The sequence below is a fragment of the Pituophis catenifer genome, unplaced genomic scaffold (genome assembly GCF_029215685.1).
Source record: "Pituophis catenifer annectens isolate HBS135680 unplaced genomic scaffold, rPitCat1.0.hap2 SCAF_3, whole genome shotgun sequence".
Classification (NCBI taxonomy): Eukaryota; Metazoa; Chordata; class Lepidosauria; order Squamata; family Colubridae; genus Pituophis; species Pituophis catenifer.
The window spans coordinates 183,012,027-183,035,868 of NW_027256883.1; the positions used below are offsets into that span (position 1 = coordinate 183,012,027).

The window sequence follows — 23,842 nt, forward strand, 5'->3', positions numbered from 1 at the left end:
GCATAGCAGAGGTTATTGATGTTTCTTCCTTCAATTTTAAAATCATGCCCATTTTCTTCCAATCCAGCTTCTCTTAATATATATTTAGCATATAGTTTGAGTAAAATAAGGGGAGAGTATACAGCAGGGCAGGGGTGTAAAACAGGTGGCCCACGGGCCAGATGCATCCCACCAGGCCATGCCCATCCCAGCTCCCTGAAGGGGAAAAACATCGTGAAATGTCACGTGACAGCAATGTGATGCCATGAGTTTGACACCCGTGGTATACAGCCTTGCCTCATTCCTTTACCAAGCTGAATGTAGCCAATGTGTTTTGCCATATTTTGTTTGCACTGTGGCTTCCTGACCTGACACAGGTTTCTCATGAGGGCACTGAAATGTTCTGAGATACCATTTTTCTGAGCACGTCCCATAGCTTGATAAGATCGATACAGTCAAATGCCTTTCTATAATAAATACAACACATAGTGACTTCTTTTTTATATTCCCTGGCTTTTTCAATTATCCCGCATGCATCAGCAATATGTTGTGTTCCTTAGCCTTTTCTAAAGCCAGCTTGAACATCTGGCATCCCTTTTTCCATGTATGCCTTTAATCTGCATTGGATGATCATAAGCAATAATATTTTGCTAGTAGTGGCAGAAAACACACCTCCTAAACACTAATTGGCTATGGAGCCAAGCCCTGCATTCCTCTACTTGATAGAAAAGCAACTAGTGCCATCATGTAACCTTCCTGATAAAAGACCTTATGGCATACCAAATACTTTCTGGAGATAGTGGATGTGATTTTCAAACTGTTGACTTTTTATTGAGTTGGTCCCTTTATGTCCTGCCAAGAACTACTTGTAAAGAATTGTTGATTGGGTTAACATCTGATTGGGTTAATTTTATGGTGGGAATCAGTCTGTTACTGCTTAATACAAGGAGTGAACCCCCGTTTTAGCTGCCTATTGAGCATAGTATTTTCTTTTAAATCCTAATTGTCAATGATGTTTTAGGAGCTGAAGGTCAGCCTTCTCATATTCCTGGTTACTTACTCCTTTGAATTGTTGATACCAGAGATTCTGCATCCCAAGCATAAACTACAGTTTTCATTCATTCATTCATTTATATTAATTTTATTGATATACCCATCTATCATGATTGTAGGAAGCTAACAATAGAATACATAAAATACACGATATAAAAAATAAAAATAAAACATAGTAGTTGAGTATTATCCAGACAATAATCAGCTGGATAGTTTTCCCCATGATGTCTCCCAGCCTGCTTGCCCAGCTCTTGGAAAGCCATACAAAAAGACAGGGATATGATTGAAGCATTGCATCAAGCTACAATAGAGTTCATTTGTTTGGGATTGGCTGTGTATGTGTTATTTCGGGCAATGTGACTTATAACCAGTGGTGAAATGTAAAATTTGTTACTATCGGTTCTATCGGTTCTGTGGACGTGGCTTGGTGGGGGAGTGATGTGACTGGGTGGGCGTGGCCAACTTTTTTTTATTATTATTTTTAAAAGCATTTTACTACAACCTCTTCAGCCGAAGAGGTTGTAAAAAAAATGCTTTTAAAAGGCTCTGATGATCCCAGCTGAGTTGCCTGATCGTCAGATGCTTTTGTTTTCTTTTAAAAGCATTTTTTTTTTTTGCTTTTAAAAGAAAAAAAAAGCCTCAGACAACACAGGCACAGAGCTCTGTGTTCGCTGGCAGAGGGTTTCAGGAGGCCGTCCCAGCCAAAAACGGAGATTTGAAGCCCATTTTCTCTGACAGAGGGTTGCAAGAGGCCGTCCCAGCCTGTCTTCTCTGGCAGAGCACTCAGGCCACCACAGGCGCAAGCGACATCAAGCTGGCCATGCCCACCCTGGCCACGCCCACCCCAGCCCCTCGAGGTCAAACACAACCCTGATGCAACCCTCAATGAAATCAAGTTTGACACTCCTGCTCTAGACTGAGTAGGCATTCTATGGACCAAGGCAGGGACCACAAGACAGAGCTGCCTAAAATCCAGAGATACCTTATGTGGCGGTAGAGAAAGGGCTTTTGTACCTTCCCTTGTAGGAGGGTCCTGGGTTTGGTGTTTAATCCTAGGTGTTGCTGTAAGGATATATATCTTTTGCCTTTGAACAATATGTTCAACAGATGTAAATACTGGATGAAAATTATTACTTGCAGTTATTGAAAAATGCCTCATTAAAAACATTAAACAGTCATTAAAAACAACTCTCATACTTCCCACATAGGTCTCCTACATAGAAGGTGCATATGCATCCAGAGAAAGGCATTATTGAGGAGGTGCGTTGCTGGTGGGCATAAAATGAGGGGGAAGGGTTGAGATGGGGGCTGCATCTGAAATGCTGTGCCTTGCTACAGAAACCTATAAATTAGCTTGCCAAAATCTAACTCTTTGGGGAAAAGAAATTCTTGCTCACTAACACAAATGAAATGAAAGAAGCAACAATGTCAAGGAAATAACCATTTCTGTTTCTATCGTGAAGCATCACTTAGTAGCATCACGGAAAACGAAGGCTTCGCTTTTCTAGGTTCCAGAAATTGAAGCAAAAAAATTTGCCCTGCTGAACAATATCATGCCTTTCCCTTCCCCTAGTATCAGTTGCACTTCCTGCTAATCAGATGCAATCTCCTCTCCTCAGCCTAGGAAATAGATGTGGTATCTTGGATACCTCCGAGCGCTAGTAATTCTGGATGAATATTGACTATTTAATGACAACTACTCTCCAGTACAAATATCAAGTGATATCATTCAGTCAGATACAGATGATTGAATAGGGATGACATACATGTTACTCAGCAAATGAATTATTGGATTCGCCCATGCCCTCAATGCGCTTGTCGGCTAGGAAATTTTCATTTGGCCTTCTAACTTGAGAACCAATTGTAAATGTCAGACCTAAATGCTCAGATTTAAGTGTTAGGTTGTCTTGTTTGATTACAGAAGTAAAAGGTCACAAATGACTAATGAAAAGTACAAGTGATATTGCCAGGGTAATGCTGTATGGCTGAAAGAGGCAAACAGCGTGGGGGACACTCTTATTTGAGTGCACCGTCTCTTTCTCTGAGAGGCTAAACATTATGCTGCCCTCTCGTGGTCTCTGCAACTGTTCCCCTCTAATCCGGCATTCTCCTTCTCCTGGGCTTTTACATGCACCTGAGAGATGTTTGGGGCTCCAACCTGTTCTTATTCTGGCCACCACTCAAACAGGAACGTATTTTCTCCCACCACCTCAGGCCTCTTGCTGCCCTTTTTTTCTCCCACTTGCTGACTTACTTTACCAAAAGGCAGAAACTGGAGCTTGCCTCAGTTATAGTATTCTATTGAGGGAATATCCTGCTCTCTATTGCAAACATGTATTTTATTAGCTACTTCTTGTGCTTGTTTTGCTAAAAAAAAAAAAAAAAAGGCAAGGTGCATTTCTTTACATGAGGGAGAAAGGGGGAGAGATGGAGACAGAGGGAGAAAAACATGTTTTTTTTTCTTTTTAAATAGTTCATGTGGAGGGAGAACATGAATGAGCATAGCTCCCTTCTCCACAGGGCCAGAATTCTCAAGGGGGAGTGAAGTTCCTTCCAATGTTTGCTCTTGTGATGGCCCAGAAGCTAGAGAAGCCATGGAGGTTATAAGTCATTCTAAAAATAATAATTCTGCGAAATATTGGACATTAACAGAATCCTTCATGCTGAGGAAAATGTTACTGATTTCCCCCCCCCCAGAAACAAAAATCAAAGACAATTTGAATACATTGGTAAATTCTGCCTTGCCCCCTCCAAAATGCTGAAGGAATGTCAGCACAGCACAAAGGTATTCCCAAATAGAGGATGGCTAAGATAAAATGCATCAATATTTCTCAGGTACTCTGTTGGCTTTGAGTACCTCAGTAAACGCAATCTTAGTCTCTGTTTATTGATTAATTAGTTTGGATTTGAGTTGGTTTGGGTTGGTTGGATTTGGTTTGATGTTATCTGATTCCAAAATGGTTCTGAACAGCTCACAAAGCTGTTTGAATGTTGAGGGAAATAGGTGTCCCCTATAAAAGGATAGTATTGAGTGGTGAACAGTAACTTACATTTTGGATGTTGGTCAGTAGTTCTTGACCTTTGACAACTACAGAGAACTGCTTACCTAGGCAGTGGTGAAATCCAAATTTTTTTACAACTGGTACTGTGGGTGTGGCTTGGTGGGCATGGCGGGGGAGGGATACTGCAAAATCTCCATTCCAACCCCACTCCATGGGAAGGATACTGCAAAATCCCCACTCCCTCCCCACTCTTGGGGGAAGGATATTGCAAAATCTCCCCACTCTGGGGCCAGCCAGAGGTGATATTTGCCAATTCTCCGAACTACTCAAAATTTCTGCTACCGGTTCTCCAGAACCTGTCAGAGCCTGCTGGATTTCACCCCTGTAGCCTAGATGTGCAATTCTAAGGTACTACCATACAATGCCCTTTGAGGCAGGGGTAGCAGGGATTCCAGTAACACAGTTTATTGTTGTAGGGTAGAATAACAGAATTTTGAAAGCTGCCTCATCTTATACCAAACAAAATCAAGACAGGATTACTTTGAGTTTCTTTCTTATGCTTTTCACATTCTCAGGATTGAGTTGCTGTTTCTCCTTCCTTAATAGTTTGTTTCTTCCCTCCCTCTTCCCAAAACCAAGTCTATGTTCTTCACACATAAATATAGAAAAACCAAAGAAACAGAAAATTAAGGTTTTTAGGGGTTTGAAAGGAATGGGTTTAACTCTCTTTGCTGCATGAGCTAACAAAAAGAACTGAGATCTTGTAACATATTAGGACAAGATCTTCTTGGCATATATAGGAAATGCAGTTTGCATTTTTAAAAATTTTTTATTTAGAAAATTAAAATAAACCCAAAGACATTGTCATTTGTTTTCTTTTACACTGATATTCTTTTAAGAAAATAATACAAGAATTTCTTATAGGGTTGAATTCTTCTAGTTAATTTTACATTTTTGATATTCCATAAATTAGTACCATAATGGGATTTTTACTAATATCTGTATAATACCCTGTTTTCCCCAAAATAAGACATCCCCTGATAATAAGTCCAATCGGGCTTTTGAGTAAGACCAAATGCTTATTTCAGGGTTCAAAAAATATAAGACAAGGTCTTATTTTCGGGAAAACACGGTAATATAATACAGAAGCAAATATTTATGAACTTTAAGAATTTTCTGTTCAGAAAAAGATATCCTTAAATACTGAGCAATTACATTTTAAAATAAGTAACACTAGAAGCCAGGTGTATGTGGGTGTGAGTGTGTTAAAAAAATCAAGATGGGAGTCATGCTGTACAAAGCCACACCCCTCTTAAAAGATGTGTTGGCTGCTTCAATTGCGTGGCCACAACTGTTATGGAAGCATTGCCCCAAGAATTCATTTAAACTAGAGACCAGTAGTGAAGCGTCAATTGTTTAGTACTATACCAAAGACAGAAAAATTAAACCTAAAAAGGAGAAGTGATTAAAAGTATTTATGTAGTATTATGCAAATTAAACTATGCACATGATTGGGTTAAGCATATGTATAATTCGGTCAAGTCAGCTAATGGGGTGGATTCTAAGAGAAAAGGGGATGGAACTGCAAAAACAACAATGTACTGAGGGAACAGCCATATAAAAATATACATTTCTAGGGAAATGCCTCTATAAGTTTATATTGTACTGGCCTTGTTGCTCAGGGCCTTTGCTTGCTTAGTGTCTTCTCCCAGCTTTATCATTTGTGCTTGTCTTTTTAAGTAACTTATGACTGAGTTGACAAGGTTGTTTTCCAAGCCGCTGGGAAGGTAATTAAAGGGAGGGATGTTTTGTTCGCCTCATCACCATATTTCCTCCATAACAGCCATCTTCATTGTTTTAACTCCCCCATGGTTGCCTGATTTGGTCTAATGTTGTATTTTCTTCATTTCCTGTTTTCTTTTTTTTTTTAACAGCTTACCTTATAAAGAGTTTTAGAGAGGCTGAATACTTTCAAACTTTAAAGTAATGTTCTGTATATTTTTGGGCAGATATTGAGGCCCCCAGTTCAGTCTGCCTATCGATCCTGATTATATTAATAATTTAGAATACAGAATAACAGAGTTGGAAGGGACCTTTGAGGTCTTCTAGTCCAACACCCTGCTTAGGCAGGAAGCCCTAGACCACTTCAGACAAATGGTTATCCAACATCTTAAAAAATTCCAGTGTTGAAGCATTCACAACTTCTGGAGGCAAGTTGTTCCACTGATTAATTGTTCTGTCAGGAAATTTCTCTTTAGTTCTAAGTTACTTCTCTCCTTGATTAGTTTCCACCCATTGCTTCTTCTCCTACCCTCAGGTGCTTTGGAGAATAGTTTGACTCCCTCTTCTTTGTGGCAGCCCCTGAGATATTGGAACACTGCTATCATGTCTCCCCTAGTCCTTCTTTTCATTAAACTAGACATACCCAGTTCCTGCAACCGTTCTTCATATGTTTTAGCCTCCAAGTCCCTAATCATCTTTGTTGCTCTTCTCTGCACTCCACATCTTTTTTACATTGTGGCAACCAAAACTGAATGCAGTATTCCAAATGTGGCCTTACCCACACTTGGAATACTGCAAATAATTTAACAATTGGTTCTCTGGTCTAATGATTTCTTCCAACAACCAGTTCACCAAACTGCTCAGAAAGTTAACAACCGGTTCTCCCGAAGTGGTGCGAACTGGCTGAATCCCACCACTGGCCTTACCAAGGCATTATAAAGTGGTATTAACACTTCACATGATCTTGATTCTATCCCTCTGTTTATGCAGTCCAAAACTGTGTTGGCTTTTTTTGGCAGCTGCTGCACACTGCTGGCTCATATTTAAATGATTGTCCACTAGGACTCCAAGATCCCTTTCACAGTTACTACTATTGAGTGAAGTACCACATATGTGGTACCTGTGCATTTTGTTTTTCTTGCCTAAATGTAGAATCTTACTTTTTTCACCATTGAATTTCATTTTGTTAGATAGCGCCCAATTTCTTTTTTAAAAAAATGGGAAGTGGGCATATGGCAAAAATTACCACCAGGTTTGATGGGAGGGGGGGGCTTAAAATCAGTGTTTATTTCTGACAACTGCCTGGACAAGTCAGTTTTTGTGGCAAGATTTTCATAAGTATTTTGCCTTTGCTTTGCCTTTTCCCTGGGTCTGAGAGAATGACAGGCCCAAGGTCACCCAGCTGGCTTCGTGGCTGAGACAGGACTTGCCTCCCAGTTCCTAGCCTGGTGTCATAACTACTACTCCAAACTGGCTCTATTATGGATGCCTCAGGAATTCTTACAAAACAAAAATGGTGGGCAGCTGCCGCCAATGCCAGTGTTTCCACTTGCCAAGAAATACCAAAGGTCAGGTGGAAGGATTCCCAGGGGAAATAGGTGGGTAGTATCCATACCTCTGATGAAATGAGCTTCAGCCCACCAAAAAACATGTACACCATATAATAAAATGTATTACTTCAAAAACCAATATTCTCTTGTCCTACAAAGAACCTGATTATAATGTAGGTTCTGTTGTGTCCAACTTTCTGCAAATGGAATGGAGTCAGAAAGAGTTCAATGCACAAGTAATGTATCTCATGAAACCTTCTGTGTGTCCTACAAAAGAGAGGAATTGCTCAGCCTGCATAGTACCGTATATAGTCTCTTAACTTTTAATATTTTCCCAGCACTTGACTGCAAATTGAAAAGAAGGGGGAATTAGCTCATGTGAACATAAAGTACCCAATATGCTGAATGCAAATTCACAACTGAAGTTACTAGTACCATTGCAGTTTTGCTTAAGGGGCAAAGAAAAAAGTATGGAAATAGACTTTCTTTGGTGTGGCTTTTCTGTTTCGGTTCTTTCTTTTCTTTCTTTTTTCTTGCATTGACTGTACAATCATAAAAACAGATAAGGTTGAACTGTGAACATGAAAGACTGAAGTCTGTCATGAAACTTCAGTATAAATACAACAACGTTCAAGTCCATGTATCCAGTGGTGGGATAGAGCCAGTTCGCACCACTTCGGGAGAACCGGTTGTTAACTTTCTGAGCAGTTTGGCAAACTGGTTGTTGGAAGAAATCATTAGGGCAGAGAACTGGTTGTTAAATTACTTGAATCCCACCACTGCATGTATCTCCTTACTAAAAGAAAAGCATGGGGGTGGGGTTTCCCACATGCAGAATTGATTTTGCGATCTGTATTAACCAGTCTTCCTCAACTTGTCCTCTCCAATTCTGTAGGCTTTCAGAATTCCCAGTGAGCAGGGCCTTTCAACCAATCTAAATAGAAGGTACTCAATTGGGAAAGGCTAATATGAATGATTAAGTGTCTGTATGTACACAAAGGGGTGGGATTCAGCTGGTGTAGACCAGTTCGGGTGAACCAGATGTTAATTTTAATCTGGTTTGCCAAACAGTAGTTGCAAGGACATCCTGCCCCCCCCCCCAGAAGTCTCCACTTGGCCTGTTTTGGATGCCAGGTAAGTGCAGGGCCCGCACAGAGGCTCTGGAAGGGTGAAAAATGGGCCTACCAGAAGTACCAGAACTCCAGAAATGGGCCTGTTTCCAGCCTCCAGAGGGTCCCTGGAGCCCGGGGGAGGCTGCTTTTGCTCTCCCAGAGGCTTGAGGAAAGCTTCCGGAGCCTGGGGAGGGTGAAAAACAGGCCTACCGGAAGTACTGGAAGTTCAGAAACGGGCCCGTTTCCGGCCTCCAGAGAACCTCTGGACCCCAGGGGAGGCTGTTTTCACCCTCCCAGAGGCTCGAGGAAAGCCTCTGGAGCCTGGGGAGAGCAAAAATACCGCCACCCCCACCGTGGTGCAGGAAGCTGATTAGGCCACGCCGCCATGGTCACACCCATCCAACAACCGGGCAGAGAACCAGTTGCTAAAATTTTTCAATCCCACCCCTGTGTACACATGCTATCATTTATTGCTAAACATGGAGAGAACTGAAAAACTAGGAAAATTAGCCAAGTTAATGAAAGTTTCTCAAAAGAAAGTTTGTGATAATTCATAGGCAAACATCTTAAGTATATGTAGTCGGGAGATTGACAGCCAAGATTATTTTTTCTCATTACCTATGATTGCTTTGGGGAAAACTTTTGTTTTTGTTTTCCTAAAACAGAGTGAAAAATCAATCTATTTAATGAATGTGCCTGCCCCCCTCCCACCACATTTTTGTAATCCTCAAAGTTCCAAATATGTGGCTAAAATTCAATAGCAAAATAACAAATTTCAGTAGTAAGATTTTGTTAACAAAATACCCTCCTAAAAGGTATGTCAGTGATGGCTAATCTTTTTGCCACTGCATGCCAGGAGCAAGGGGGGGTGCTCACATCCATAATTGTGTGCCCTGCCTCTGCGCATGTGTGCACTCCCACCCCCCGCTCCTGGCACGCGATGACATGGTGGGCCTGGTGGGCCCATTTTTCTCTCTTTCCAGGCTCCAGAGCCTTTCTATGAGCTTGAGGAGGGTGAAAACGGCCTTCCCCAGCCCCTCGGAGGCCCCCTGGAGGCCAGAAATGGCCCATTTGCCAACTTCCAGTGGGATCGCATCCAGTGGGAAGAGCATTTTTTGCTCTTCCCCAGGCTCCAGAGCCTTTCTAGGAGCTTGGGGAGGGCGACAATGGCCTCCCCCTCCCGGAGGCCTTCTGGAGGCCGGAAACAGCCTTTCCCCTACTTCTGGTGGGCCTAGAAGGCCTGAATATATGTGCGCCGGAGCTGAGCTTGCGTGCCCACCAATATGGCTACGCGTGCACCTGTGGTACGTGTGCCATAGGTTCGCCATCACAGAGGTATGTGAAACTTCTTGCCACCATGGTCTTAAAAAGTAAAACAAAGAAAAGCCCAATAGAACAGACACAATACAAACAATCTTCCAGGCTATAGAAACACAGAGAAAAGCCTTCCTTGTGTTGTGGCCAAAAGTGCAGAGGAGAATCAATCGGGGGAACCGATTGGCACACTATATCAAAAGATGGTTTACTCTTCTAAAATGGACTTATCAACTTTTAAAGAGACCATTCATCTCAGCAAGCTTTCCAAAGTCCCCTTTTGTAGGAAATCTGGGGTCAGTTGTAGAAACAGCTGGATCCCGTTACCAGCTAAGAGGCAGATTAAGACAATCACTATGATTTTGAAAACTCACAGTATGCCTGCTCTTAGCGCTATACACCTGAGACAAAGTCTTTTTGTCCTTCACAGCTGTACAATCTGTGTATCTTTCCCACCGTTTATGTATTTCTCTTTCCTGCTCATTTATATACGTAGAGTGGATGTCTTCATCAGTCATTTCTATTATCCCATCAGCTGAAGTTATTGTTATAAGTGCAATATAATCTAATCATTGTTTGTTTAGCAGCAATCTATTTCTTGCAGTGTTATTTTGTGCTCTGGTGAATACTAATAGCATATAGACAGTGATATAGTTGGAGAGTTATGTACATAAAATCACCCAATTCCACAGCACATATTTTGTGCCCATAAAATCCCAGGCGCCATTCCTGCCTCTCCCTTTAGAAACCTCTCCCAAGACGAAATGGTATGCTATATTTGTTTGTTCATTGTAGCAACACTATAATCCTAGGTAGGAGAAATATTTACCCCTTTGTCTTCTGCATTTACTGACAATAGTGAGGAAACTGATGCGGTTGTGCAGGAACTAAAACAGAAAAGCTGAATAAATCAAGCATGGCTTCTTCTGGGATTGAAGAGGCATAACACGTAATTCCATCTGCCCCCCTTTTTTAAAATAGCATAGGGTAAAAGGTGATTGGGTCGGTTAGTTTAATCTTCATGGGAACAATTTGCCCAACCTTCTGGATCCTGGGATGCTATCTAAGAACCACTGTAATGACAACTTAAAATTTCTATGTACATTTGATATTTTTAAAAATTCTCATTGTCAGTGTTCATTTAGTTAACAGTCATGCTGTGTTTAGAATGTGTGTGTTACAGTTCCCCTAATCTTAATTGACTAATATATAAATTAAAACTTATTAGAAGAGCAAAACATGAAAAGTTGTGTAGGCTGTTTTAATATAGTTAAAATTACTAAACAATAGGACCCTGATTAGACTGATAATATCCATGGCAACAGTTGGCAGCTAGAAAGCCACTCCAATTAAAATTAAATTGAGATGAGAAAGCCACTGTTGTGTCAAAAATTGATAAATTTCCAGCTCAATGAGTAATTCCAAACATTACTTTCAAGATAAATTGGAAAAGGTTTGCTTTAGTCACCTTCAGCAATCTAGATTTATTCTGACAAAAATGAAAACAAATTTCATGCACAATTTTAGCTTATAAAATTAATAGTTTCCTCCGGTCAAAAAAAGCACCTCCAGTTACTGAATATTTGACAAATAAAAACTATGGGGCTAAGATTAAGCAACATTAAAGTTATTTCCTGCTGTTTCCTTTAAAAAAAAAGGCTTCTGTAACTATCTCCAAATTTTAGATAAATAAAAAAGATTGGTTTTAGACAGTTAACTTGTGTGTGCTGCATGTAAAAAAATGGCTTTATGCTAAATCTTATGCACTTTCATTGAATTTTCAGTCCAACCCAATGCATATTCACTTAAAAGTAAATCTTTCTGGGTTCAGTGGATTAATCCCAAATAGGTCAGTACAGTGTAGTAGCTTGGGTCTAAAATAGTGTTGAAACCCTAGACTAAAAGCCACTAAGACAGCAAATGAACTATATATAAATATAAAACCTTGATACAAACAGATTTGATATATATATATTTACGTATATATAAAATATCATCTTCAAGGCACTAATGTGATGGGTAAATTGGATTGGTTTGACACCTTCACCAGAATCATCTCTGATGTAGGAGATGGGATGGAGATGTCATATCCTATCTTGGTATCAGTTGTCAAGTCTTAAGATGAAAATTCTGGACAGCTGTCCATTTGCTTTCTTCAGTTGTCCTGGAAGTTTAACAGTTTGTTTGTTTTTTAAGCCGTGGATGCTTTCCATCATGTTGTTCTTGCGCCAGTTTGCATTTCAAATCCTTTATTTTCACCACAAAGGTAGAACTATACTGCATAGATTGCACGAAGTCTTGCTTCTCTCCAGAGTTTGCTCTACATCCCTATGCCAATAACCCAAGTCGGGTCACCTTGGCAGAGAGGAATGAGTGGATGATGAAGACAATTGTTTTGGGACAGGAATGAAGATCTAGTTGCTGCAGTGAAAGGAAATATAGATATTGATGAGTAAGCTATACACCACATTTCACCTCCCTACATTAGTCTATGCCACTAGCTGGGTAATAGCTAGCAAGTAGCAAAAAACAGAAGTGTCTATCAAATTAATTGCTTCCTGAATATCTCCAGTAAAGAAGTAACTGCACCTAATGTTGCAGGGGACAGTCAGTTCTAATGTATTCATTAGTATATAAGAAGCCTACAGCATTAACATATTGCAGACAAATTTTCATTACAACTTGTAGGTAACAAAAATTATAGACTAAAACTGTAAGTTCACAGTCCTTGGCTATTTAAATTTACTCCAGTCATTGTTTATGGTGAATTGCAAATAATAATAATAATTAAAGAACAGTACTTCATCTACATTTTAAATCTCTACATAAACTATTATATAAATGTGAGGGTAGTTGCATCTCTGCATAATCCATTTTGCTATCATACTTTATGTTTATTCTTAAATAAATAGTGGAGGGACAGAAAGAAAAGAGAAGTCCTAATGATTGGGGGGGGCAGAGCAGGTGAGGAGACCTCCCCTAAAAGTGTTTGAGGAACTATCCAAGATGCTGAATATTACTCAGTGAAACCTCTTGGTTGCTATTTTTTTAAAAATTTGATTTATATGCCGCCCTTCTCCAGAGACTCAGGGCGGCTTACAGTGCGTTAAGCAATAGCCTTCATACTTTTGTATATTTTATACAAAGTCAGCTTATTGCCCCCACAAACTGGGTCCTCAATTTACCTACCTTAGAAAGGATGGAAGGCTGAGTCAACCTTGAGCCTGGCAAGATTCGAACTTACTTTAATTGCAGAAGCTGGTGTTAAATTACAGTGCCTTGTCTGCAGAGCTATCCAGGCTCCTCTATTTCTCCTTATCGTTATAAGAACTGAGAAAGACATTTTCTAATTCACCACATAAAATCTTTAATTGCACAATAACTAAATATTATGCATAGGCACAATGCACAGACCAAGATTTTCCCTTGACGGTTCCTTTTTTTTGAAAAGCATGCTTCTAAATCAATTATTGCCTTGCTTATCTGAATGTAACATTCTGATTTGGAATTCAAAAACATGCATGGCCTTTCTGGCCTATAATAGCATTCTTTCATGTTTGCCCCCTCCAGATGTATGAAATTCAACTCCCAAAATTCTCAACACTGGCCAACAACTTTAGGAATTAAAGGAAGTCCTCATATCTGAAGGCCTCCAGGGTTGGAGAACGTTGACCTGCACATTATTTTCACCACATCCATGTTTGGTCTCACAAAGCAGAAAGTGCACGAGGGGCTTTGGTCAAACATCTGAAATTCTGAGCAAAAGGCACTATATCAGGTTTCCTCAGAAAAGCCTTCTCCCTTTGGGGCACAGTTTAAGGAAATTATAGAAAACAGTTTTTCAGTGAAGTTTCTATTACTTTTGTTACTGCAAATGTTGCAGCTGGAAGAGCACAACAAGGGAAGGGAAAAATGTATCTCAAATTTCTAGGCAAGGCCTGCCTTCCTGCCTCTGCCAGAGTTCTAGAAACTGAGGAGTTTCTCCCAAGGACTGCAACATCTTTGGCACATCATCCTGTATTCAGCTTGATGACCTCCAATTTCAACAATCTTTTATCATCGGCTATGCAAATAATTGGAATTCAAAACATCCGCAGGCCTACCACTACAATATAAATTACAGGGTGTCAATATATTCATGACTGGCAGAGACAGGGTAACAAGGTCAGCCAATGAATAGGCATTGCAACAGATCAGCCAATGGGAGCTGATTGGTGACTGAAACAGTTTTGGAGCCTGGGTGTGGCTTAGCTCTGTGCTCAGCTCTGAAACAGAAACTAGTCTGCTCTCTGAACTGAAACTGAAAACTGTTCTCTCCTCTGGCTGTTGGTATTGTATATTTACTTCATGTGTTATTGTGTATGTAAAGAAGTTAATGAATCCTGCTGAATCAGTTACCTGTGTGTGCTTTCTGGATTTGATTGCTGCAACAAACTCTAACACAGGGTACTTTGCTTTAAGAAATCTTTCATGAAATAGCACAGTACACTTGCCTCTAAAAGCAAAGTAGCCACATTATATCACTTCATCTTACTTTTGAGGTCCCTTCCAGGTATTGGGACTGTTGGAGGAACATTTGAGACAACCTAAATAGCCAAGGGGAACCATGTTGTTCCCCTGCACAGGCCTCATTAAGCTACAAGAACTCCATATCACTTCCTGCAAACTTATTGAAAGAACAAAAGAAGAAAATAAATCTTAGTTTATAGTTGTTAAGGTGTGGATTTGGAACAGACAGACTAAAGTTCATCCCCATTTGAATACAGAACATATGGGATGACTTTAGGTGAGTCACTCTCTCAATCCATCCTGCCTCAAAGAGTGCTTATAGTGGAGATAAAATTACAGACAACTTCCACTTAAGCTATTTTCAGTTATTAAAGTAAAGGCCACACGCACACACTAAATAAAACAAAAAAGGAAACCCACAATCTCTCCCTCTGAGCTGCCAAAATCCAAGTGAAGCATCTTGGCCCCATCATCTGAAGACATCTGTAACTTCTCAAAGGGTTGCTGCAGAAGAACAACATTGGTGAGGCCTGGCTCCAGGGTGGAAATGGTGAAACCCTTGTCAATGTGGATGGACAGGGTGCAGTCCCTCCCATTCCATGTACAGGCTAGGGGGAAAAACAGGAAAATATATATAAATCTACTTGTTAGGAGAGGAGGCAACAATTTTAGCCAAGAGGATAAAAAGTAAATGTTAATTGAATTCAAATGTAATTCAAATTATAAATCAACGTACCATGAGTATGATTACTTCACTATGTACCAAATTGTTTTCTACTTCAATAATACAAACATTAAAGGGGACAAAAAGAAAACAAAAAGGACTTCAGTCAAAAGTGCTACTACTCATTTCTTGGGCATAATAGATGTTACAAAAAGTATTGGCAGCAACTAATCTACAACTTTCATGATGGACTGTGCTAACTTTGTTGCCAATAGTGGCCTTTCTCGTAATATGTTGCCCGGTCATGCTTGAAATTACTGAATTAAGAAGCACAATAAGATTCTTGCCAAAGAATGCCTAATTCCATATTGGTATTACAATGCAGAATTGGCAAGCAGAAAAGTTTTCCAAGCAGGCAGACCCATGCCGACATCCCAGTTCATTAAAGTTTCTATGGCAAACTCCAAGCACGAAGCCCATCTGCTTGCTCACCAGTTGACACTTCCTGGACACACTCAGCCGCATTATGGCAACCATCCACCAGCATTCTTGTCCATGTGGCTAAGTCCCGGTTTGTCTCCACACTAAACAGATGTGTTTCCACACCTTTCTTAGTTCCAGTACGCAAAGCGAATGAGAGTTCTGAGTCGTACAATAAAGAACCTTTTGATGGGCCAGAGTGCACAAGCCTAGATGGATCAGGGGTGGAAAAAAGAAAGTTTTAGATATAAAGATCATTAATTGCATCTGGATATGGCTCTTCATCAAGTACAAAGACAGGCTTATTGTTAGGTAAAGTGTGTAGCAGTCGCCAGCAAAAATTTAACGGTTTGAGTTTTCAGTTATTGACTAATCATGTGTGATAACAGCCACTAGAGGCCGCTCTTGTACTATTGTTGTAGCTCCATCAGGTCCCTATTTTGCACTAGACTTCTGTACAAGAGAAATAATAATAATATTAATAGTATTAATTAGAGTTCTTTTTCCTTTTCTGGCTCTCTTTTTCTCTATTTCCTTCATGCAGAAACACGGAGTTAATTAATAACTGGACTCCGATATGAAGTCCTTTGAAGTTACAGATCCAATCATACTCTAGCAATAGAAGACTGACTCTTGGCAGTTATCAAAATGACTCTAGGCAATTCCTTTTTTTAAAAAAAAATATCAACAAAGGAAGAGACTTGATTACATTTAGAAATGAAATTAACATCCCAGGAAGGGCCATGCATACAAACTAGGCCCTTAAGTGCCTGGTAAAATTGTTTCCAGCAAGAGAAAAAGCAGGTGTGAACCAAAGGCCAGGGCCCCTGAATTCAAGACAAAAGAAAAGGACACAATGCAAATCCAAGGAGCAAAGGACTAATCACAACAATAAAAAATATTCTTTCTCAACTGCAAAGGCAACACAAACATTTCCAAGTGCCAATTATTGAGGGGAATTAAGGGAATTCTCAGCCCTCTTCAAATAAATATTTCACCAAAATCTCAAGATAATGAAATCTCACATATGTACAGGGCGATTTGAATGGGTGGCTTTTCTTCACATTAGGGCTTGGGAAGATGTATCATTTATTTTGCTTCCTATTTAGGATGACCAGTTATGTTCCTCTTCTATTTCAGTCAGTCTCTTGGCACAAGGTGGCAGTAAAACCTTAGAAAACTCTCAGGGCAGCAGGACAAACATTCTTCCAATGGAGCTCTTTGCACTATCTGTCTGTCTGTCTGTCTGTCTATCTATCTATCTATCTATCTATCTATCTATCTATCTATCTAGTCAAACATGTAAAAGATAACAGGTAAAAGTATAAACATATGAACATAGTAAATGAGTACGAATAAATGGAGACAGTAGGACAGGGACAGTAGGCACGCTGGTGCGCTTATGCACGCCCCTTACAGACCTCTAAGGAATGGGGTGAGGTCAACAGTAGACAGTCTAAGGTTAAAGTTATGGGGGTTTGAGGATGTGACAACAGAGTCAGGTAGTGCATTCCAGGCATGGCCACTCTGTTACTGAAGTCATATTTTCTGCAATCGAGTTTGGAGCGGTTTACCTTGAGTTTGTATCTATTGTGTGCTTGTGTATTATTGTGGTTGAAGCTGAAGTAGTCATTGACAGGTAGGATGTTGTAGCAGATAATTTTGTGTACTACACTTAGGTCAGACCGTAGGCGGCATAGTTCTAGGTTGTCCAAGCCCAAAATTTCAAGCCTGGTGGCATAAGGTATTCTGTTGTGAATAGAGGAATAGAGGACTCTTCTCGTGAAATACCTCTGGACTCTCTCAATTGTATTAATATCCAATATACAGTGCGGATTCCAGGCAGATGAGCTGTATTCAAGAATTGGTCTAGCAAAGGTTTTGTACACCCTAATTTTCAGTACAATGTTACTGGAAAAGAAGCATCGCAAGATTAGGTTGACAACTCTTAATGCCTTTTTGGCAATGCTGTTACAGTGAGCTCTGGCACTTAGATTGTTTGAGATCAATGTCCTCGACAGAGTGAGGGTCGTTTATGAGGTCATATCCGCCCAGCTTGTATTTGGTGTTTTTTATTTCTTTTCATTTTTTATTTCTTTTTATTTATTTGGTGTTTTGTATTTCTGATTCAAGCATTTGAGAAGCCAGCTTTCCCTACCTAGCTTTTTCCCTCTAAAATTCTCTAAGACTATTTAAGAGATTTACGAATGCCTCTATGATCAAAAATGCATTTTTGGAAGAATTTTAGCTTCCTTTTTTCCAATCAAAATAATCTAAAACAAAGTCAAGTGTAGCAGTGAAGCTGGTAAGTGCCAGAGGAGGTGTTTGTGGAAGCATTTTTGCCCATCAATACCATGTTGCTCATCCTATTCATCCTATTATGTTTTGCACTGGGTGTGCATTTATTGGAACATCCCAATCCTGTAGAATGAATGGCTTGCAAGCATAGGATAGAAGTAACTTTTGCACTGATTGCCAGTGCAGAAACTGAGGATTGCATTCATATGGAGCTGTCTCCAAAAGCTTCAAGTTATACTGTAGTAGATAGAAATATATGAGAGGGGGGGGAAGAGAGAGAGAGAGAGAGAGAGAGAGAGAGAGAGAGAGAGAGAGAGAGAGAGAGAGAGAGAGAGAGAGAGAGAGAGAGAGAGAGAGAGAAGCCAGAATGCAATAGACCAATCTTTTATCATTTTCTGGCCCCAAGTGTACTTCAACAAAAACATTTGCTACACAACCTCCCTCTTTCACTTTGTTCCACCTCTAGGACGGCTGCAATGTAAGGATCAGCCAGCAGGTTGGACAGAAGACAGTACTTCATTAAAGAGGGAACATTCCCTGGAGCTAAGATGCTGTAACCCATTATTCAAAAATGTACCTTTTCCAAAATGCCTTCCCTGGAAGAAAAGAGAACAACATCCCTAAGCAAAACTGCTGTCATTTGTAGTTACCTGGTGGCTATAAGAGGGAATCTGTGAGTTGGCTTGTTCAGAGCATCTCTGTTTTGAGGAAGATTGCCATAGAAAAGAAGCTCCTTCTCTGTGAGAATGGCAAGGATATTTTTTGTCCCATCGCCTGGGAGCTGCAAATAAGAACGTAAAAGGTGCAGCTGTCAGAATGGCAGCCAAATTCACATATGCCACTGGAAAATGCCCAATAAGAATGGAAGCGATGTTCTTGCTGGCATCTTGTAAAAAGTATATTTGAATAAAGCACAATACTAGGTATATAGGCGTGACATGTACCAGAGCAACATAATCAAAGGAATTCATGGACTTCATATACGATTATCCTCTTTCTATTATTCTTCTATCGATATGATTAATTTTTTGTTATGACATCTTTCTAGGTTCACAGAAAGCTATTGAGTCAGTCCAGCTGGTCTAAAAAACATCTGTACAAAATGACAAATGTTTTCCACGGTTTCATTCAAAGGCCTTTCTCAGCTATACCATAAATGCTATGAACTGAACATAAGACTCAGAGGCATGCAAAATCTATACTATGATAATGAGACCCACTCCAGCAAGAACAACCTTAAAAATATCTATATCTTCCCACCTTCAAATGAACAGAAACTATGTTAATTAGAAACTGGGGTTAGAGAAGATCTAGGAGCTACAAAAAAGGAGATTTGCATGCACATTCTATGTTGCTCACCCCTGACTTTAACATGGCGTTGTCTTCCCTGATCAATTAATGTTACAATGTCACTAGAATCAGCGCAAATCAAATCAGGAACCCCAATCTTACCTGTTCTGTGAGCCAACCAATGTGCTTGATGTCTCTATTTCCTACAATGCCAAGTCCTGAATGTAAGGCCTTCAGCTCCTCTTTGACTCTTGGCAACAGAATGCTAACATTGCTATGAATAGCGTTGAGCCAAGACTGGGCAGATGCTTCCTCTTTTGCTCGAAGGAACAAGGAGATCCGTCCATCTGCTGAACACACTTCTAGGTACCTGCAAGATGAATTTTCCTTAAGACTGAAATGTGGGGAGCCAAAATGCAAGCTGTTGTCATAAAATGCCCAGCACTTTTCTGAATTTTCACATCACTACTTTGAGAGCTGGTTGGCTTTTGGCTTTAAGTCAAGGTACTGATAATTTTAAACGATCTCTTGGTTCAGGATCTGGGTATCAGCAGGACTGCCCACTCCCAGTAGATTCTCTTCATATTCTTCTGTTTTGGGAATAGCAATAGCACTTAGCAATAGCATTTAGATTATATATCGCTTCACAGTGCTTTACAGCACTCTCTAAGCAGTTTACAGAGTCAGCATATTTCCCCCAACAATCTGGATCCTCATTTTACCCACTTCAGAAAGATGGAAGGCTGAGTCAACCATGAGCCTGCTGAGATTCGAATTACCAAATTGCAGGCAGCCGGCAGGCAGCAGAAGTAGCTTGCAGTACTGCATTCTAACCACTGCGCCACCGCGGCTCTTATGCATTCTCACTGATCATGGTTATTTTCAGTTATTATCCCACATCTCAGTTATTATCTCACTTTTTTGGGAACAGTATTGTCCAGATAGCCAGGTGGCTCCAGCTTGATGCAGGGTTCAGAAAGGTGATTAAATGTCAACAGATCTTGGCTATCAGAATGTTGTGATATTCTGCACAAGAGATATTCTCTCTAGCAATGGAATTTCTTGGTTTAAGACATAAAAACTCCTGGTGCCTTTTTGTTTTATCGTATATTTGCAAATGTTTGGATGTACACTGTTCACAATTTTTTTGTGACTAGTGGCCTAAAGGCACAGTTAAATAAGTAAATAAAGTAGATCTATGTAGAGAGTAAGGAAAATGACCTTGTTGAGAATATGCAAGAACTTGGAAAAAAAGCCAAGACATTTTTAAGTCCTGAGAAACAAGATAATATTAAGAAGTGACAATGGCAGATGCCTCCTTGAATCATTGAAAGAGGGGAAGTACAAGACATGCAGACTTGCAAGATTCTGTTGTTGTAGCCAATCTTAATAAAAGTAGTTCTAGTCTTCCTGTGGAGACAATTCCCTGGTCTGGTCTACATAGTGGGGCTGACAATCTATCTATGACACCTCTGACAATCCCAGTATTCTTTTAGGACCCATATTTAACTCAGTTGTGTTTGCATTGTAGAGACTATCATTATATAGTTGGCAGGAATAGACAACACTCCAGAAGATAGGCTTAAGATACAGAAGGATCTTGACAGATTTGAACATTGAACATTAACAAAATGAAATTCAATGGTGAAAAAAGTAAGGTTCTACATTTAGGGAAGAAAAACAAAATGCACAGGTACAGTGTACGTGGTACCTCACTCAATAGTAGTAACTGTGAGAGGGATCTTGGAATCCTAGTGGACAACCATTTAGATATGAGACAGCAGTGTGCAGCAGCTTCCAAAAAAGCCAACACAGTTCTAGGCTGCATAAACAGAGGGATAGAATCAAGATCACGTGAAGTGCTAATACTACTTTACAATGTTTTGGTAAGGCCACACTTGGAATCTGCATTCAGTTTTGGTCACCACGATGTAAAAAAGATGTTGAGACTCTAGAAAGAGTGCAAAGAAGAACAACAAAGATGATTAGGGGACTGGAGGCTAAAACATATGAAGAATGGCTGCATGAACTGGGTATGTTTAGTTTAATGAAAAGAAGGACTAGGGGAGCCATGATAGCAGTGTTCCAATATCTCAGGGGCTGCCACAAAGAAGAGGGAGTTAAGCTATTCTCCAAAGCACCTGAGGGCAGAACAAGAAGCAATGGGTGGAAACTAATCAAGGAGAGAAGCAACTTGGAACTAAGGAGAAATTTCCTGACAGTTAGAACATTTAATCAGTGGAACAACTTGCCTCCAGAAGTTGTGAATGCTCCAACACTGGAAGTTTTTAAGAAGATGTTGGATAACTATTTGTCTAAAGTGGTGTAGGGCAGCAGTCACCAACTGGTGGCCCGTGGACCACTGGAGGTCTGTGAGAAAATTTTGGTGGTCTGCAGAAAAATTATTTGTATTTTTTATATTGTATTAAATCAGGGGTCCTCAAACTACGGCCCCTGGACTAGATACATGCAATGAACATTTGTGTTACTACAGAGAGTTTCCTCCTTTGGGGTCTTCTTGTGTGGGTCAGAGGGGGGCAGAAATTCTGACTCGAGGTCTACGTCAGCCTCCTGGTGCGGGGCTTGAAGGAAGGCTGGAAGGCTGGAAGGAAGTGCCGCTGGTGGCAAGGAGCCGGAGGGCCTTGTTCCAGTGGGGGTGTATCATGGCCTGGAACTGACTGACCATCTCAGCCCGCTGAGCCTCCAGGCACCGGTATCTGGCCTTGCACACCCGGAGGTATTCCCTCTGCTTGGAAAACCTATGCTCATAGTCCTCAGTGAGGTGCTTCTGCTGAGCCTCCTTCTCAGTCAGATCCAATTTGAACTGAGCTGTTTTGCCAACTCTTTCTTGTGGTGGTTGCTTAGCTCCAACAACTGCTTCCTAAGGAGCCCGGGTGGGAAGGCAAGGAGTGGGTGGGAGGGGAGGGGTGAATAGAGGCTGGTATGGTGCCCCTCGATGTGAGTGACATCAAGTTGGCCACGCCCACCCAGCCACATGATCACCTAGCCACGCCCACCCAGCCAGTCATTAGGCAGATCATATTAGTGGTCCGCGGGATTTAAAATTATGAATTTAGTGGTCCCTGAGGTCCGAAAGGTTGGTGACGCCTGGTGTAGGGTTTCCTGCCTCAGCAGGGGGTTGGACTAGAAGAACTCCAAGGTCCCTTCCAACTCTTGTTATTCTATTCTGTTCTTTTATATAATATACATCTCATTTTCCTATCCAAATGAAAAGTAGTGACACCCCATGTTGATTGCTCAAAGCACTTTAATATTAGCCTTTTAACCTCTTTATATTATGCCATTATTATCTTCCTCATATTGCTGAGGATGAAAGAAGGATGACAGTGACTTTTGAATTATGATTTCCCAAAATTGCATTGTTTATCTTTTTTACCAGAGATTTTTAGTGGTGCTTGCCTGATGTCTTAGTATTAGGATAATACAGTGACTGTAGTTTACCCCCAAGGACTCTTTTTTGTAAGTATATAATCTGCCTAGTGTATTCAGAGTTGTGTGAATATGCAAATCCACATACCCTTTTATGCATGCATTCAATTATTTATGTATGCTTTATCACTAATTTATAGGGTAGTGAGAAATGTCAGCTGTAATCAAGACATTGTGCTATATGAGATTCAATATGCAAAGAGACATCCAACCTTTCAGGCGGCTAGTTGTGAGTTTTGCTCCATATGAGTGTCCTTATATTAGCTGCTTGCAATAGTGTAATTCTAATGCTCATTTCAAATCCTTCGTCTTGTTTTGACTTCTGATGGAATTGATACTATATAATGTCTTACTCAGACCCTCAGATCATTGATAATGCAAGCTAGAATTGATGAGAGTTTGAGTCCATCATTATCCTTGTAATACATTCACATACCTTTCCCAGCAGATGGATTCTTCAAGCATAATGCCCTGAGTGATCATTGGGTTACCTGTTTTCTGGATCATTTGGAAGACACTTCCTTGATATGTAGCACATTTTTAACGGGATATTCTTCCCTTCCTTGAGGTCTTGCAGGGAAAGAGTTGGAGAAGCTTGCTTCTGAAAGCCTGGTGAAGAATCCCAACTTACAGATGAACCAGTTGAGGAATTCTTAAAATAAGGAGAGATTTCCTTCATGTATTTGACTGGAATAGAGAAAAACAACATAGAACTTTCAATATGCAATTCATTAAGTCTAAGCCCTACTTGAAGATGGGTGAGCCATAAACAGATAACTGCTCTATAACATTTAATACCTAGGTAGCAGACTAAGCAGAAACACAGGAAGCTTACCTGGTCACAATCCTCCCTTCTTTAACGAGAAGATTTGCGTTTTATATATTATTTATAGGCTTTCTTATAAATCAGTATAAAATTATGCAAAGGGCCTCTATTTGCAAGATTATTTTTTTTATTTTTCATGACACATTAGTGATTGCCCCATCTGATGCTCTATACATAAATTAAAACAGTCATTAACAAAAACTGAGTTCACAGGTATTGGAAAAAAAACAAATAATGTGATCACCATAGTCAAGGCAAGCTTAAGAGAAAGATTCATCACAACCTTTTCTTTGGATTATTCAGCTCCTAGAGAGCATGAGCCTTTAAATGACCAACATCTCTATCCTAGCTAACCAACTACCAAACTATAGTTAGTTGTGTTTCTGTGATAAAGACCACCAATGGCCACAGTTAGGTAATACATTTGAAATTGTATGTGAATATGTTCTAGTCATACATAAGTATATAAAATATAGTGTTGGTGTAGTGATAAAGACATCAGGCTAGAAAGCAGGAGACTATGAGTTTTATCT

The 23,842-nt window shown here is 40.2% G+C and overlaps 1 protein-coding gene across 1 annotated transcript in view; it reads right to left on the minus strand.

Moving 5' to 3' along the window:
• Nucleotides 1–11,039: 11,039 nt before the first annotated feature.
• Nucleotides 11,040–23,842, minus strand: part of SNTA1 (syntrophin alpha 1) — a 59,896-nt gene continuing 47,093 nt past the window's right edge. The window contains exons 3-8 of the mRNA XM_070941662.1: nt 22,975–23,170; nt 19,196–19,403; nt 18,394–18,524; nt 15,458–15,654; nt 14,722–14,909; nt 11,040–12,213 (exon numbers count right to left, since the gene is read on the minus strand). Of these exons, the coding sequence (XP_070797763.1) occupies nt 12,121–12,213; nt 14,722–14,909; nt 15,458–15,654; nt 18,394–18,524; nt 19,196–19,403; nt 22,975–23,170 (1,013 nt within the window). The 3' untranslated portion in view covers nt 11,040–12,120. The remainder of the gene's footprint in view (nt 12,214–14,721; nt 14,910–15,457; nt 15,655–18,393; nt 18,525–19,195; nt 19,404–22,974; nt 23,171–23,842) is intronic.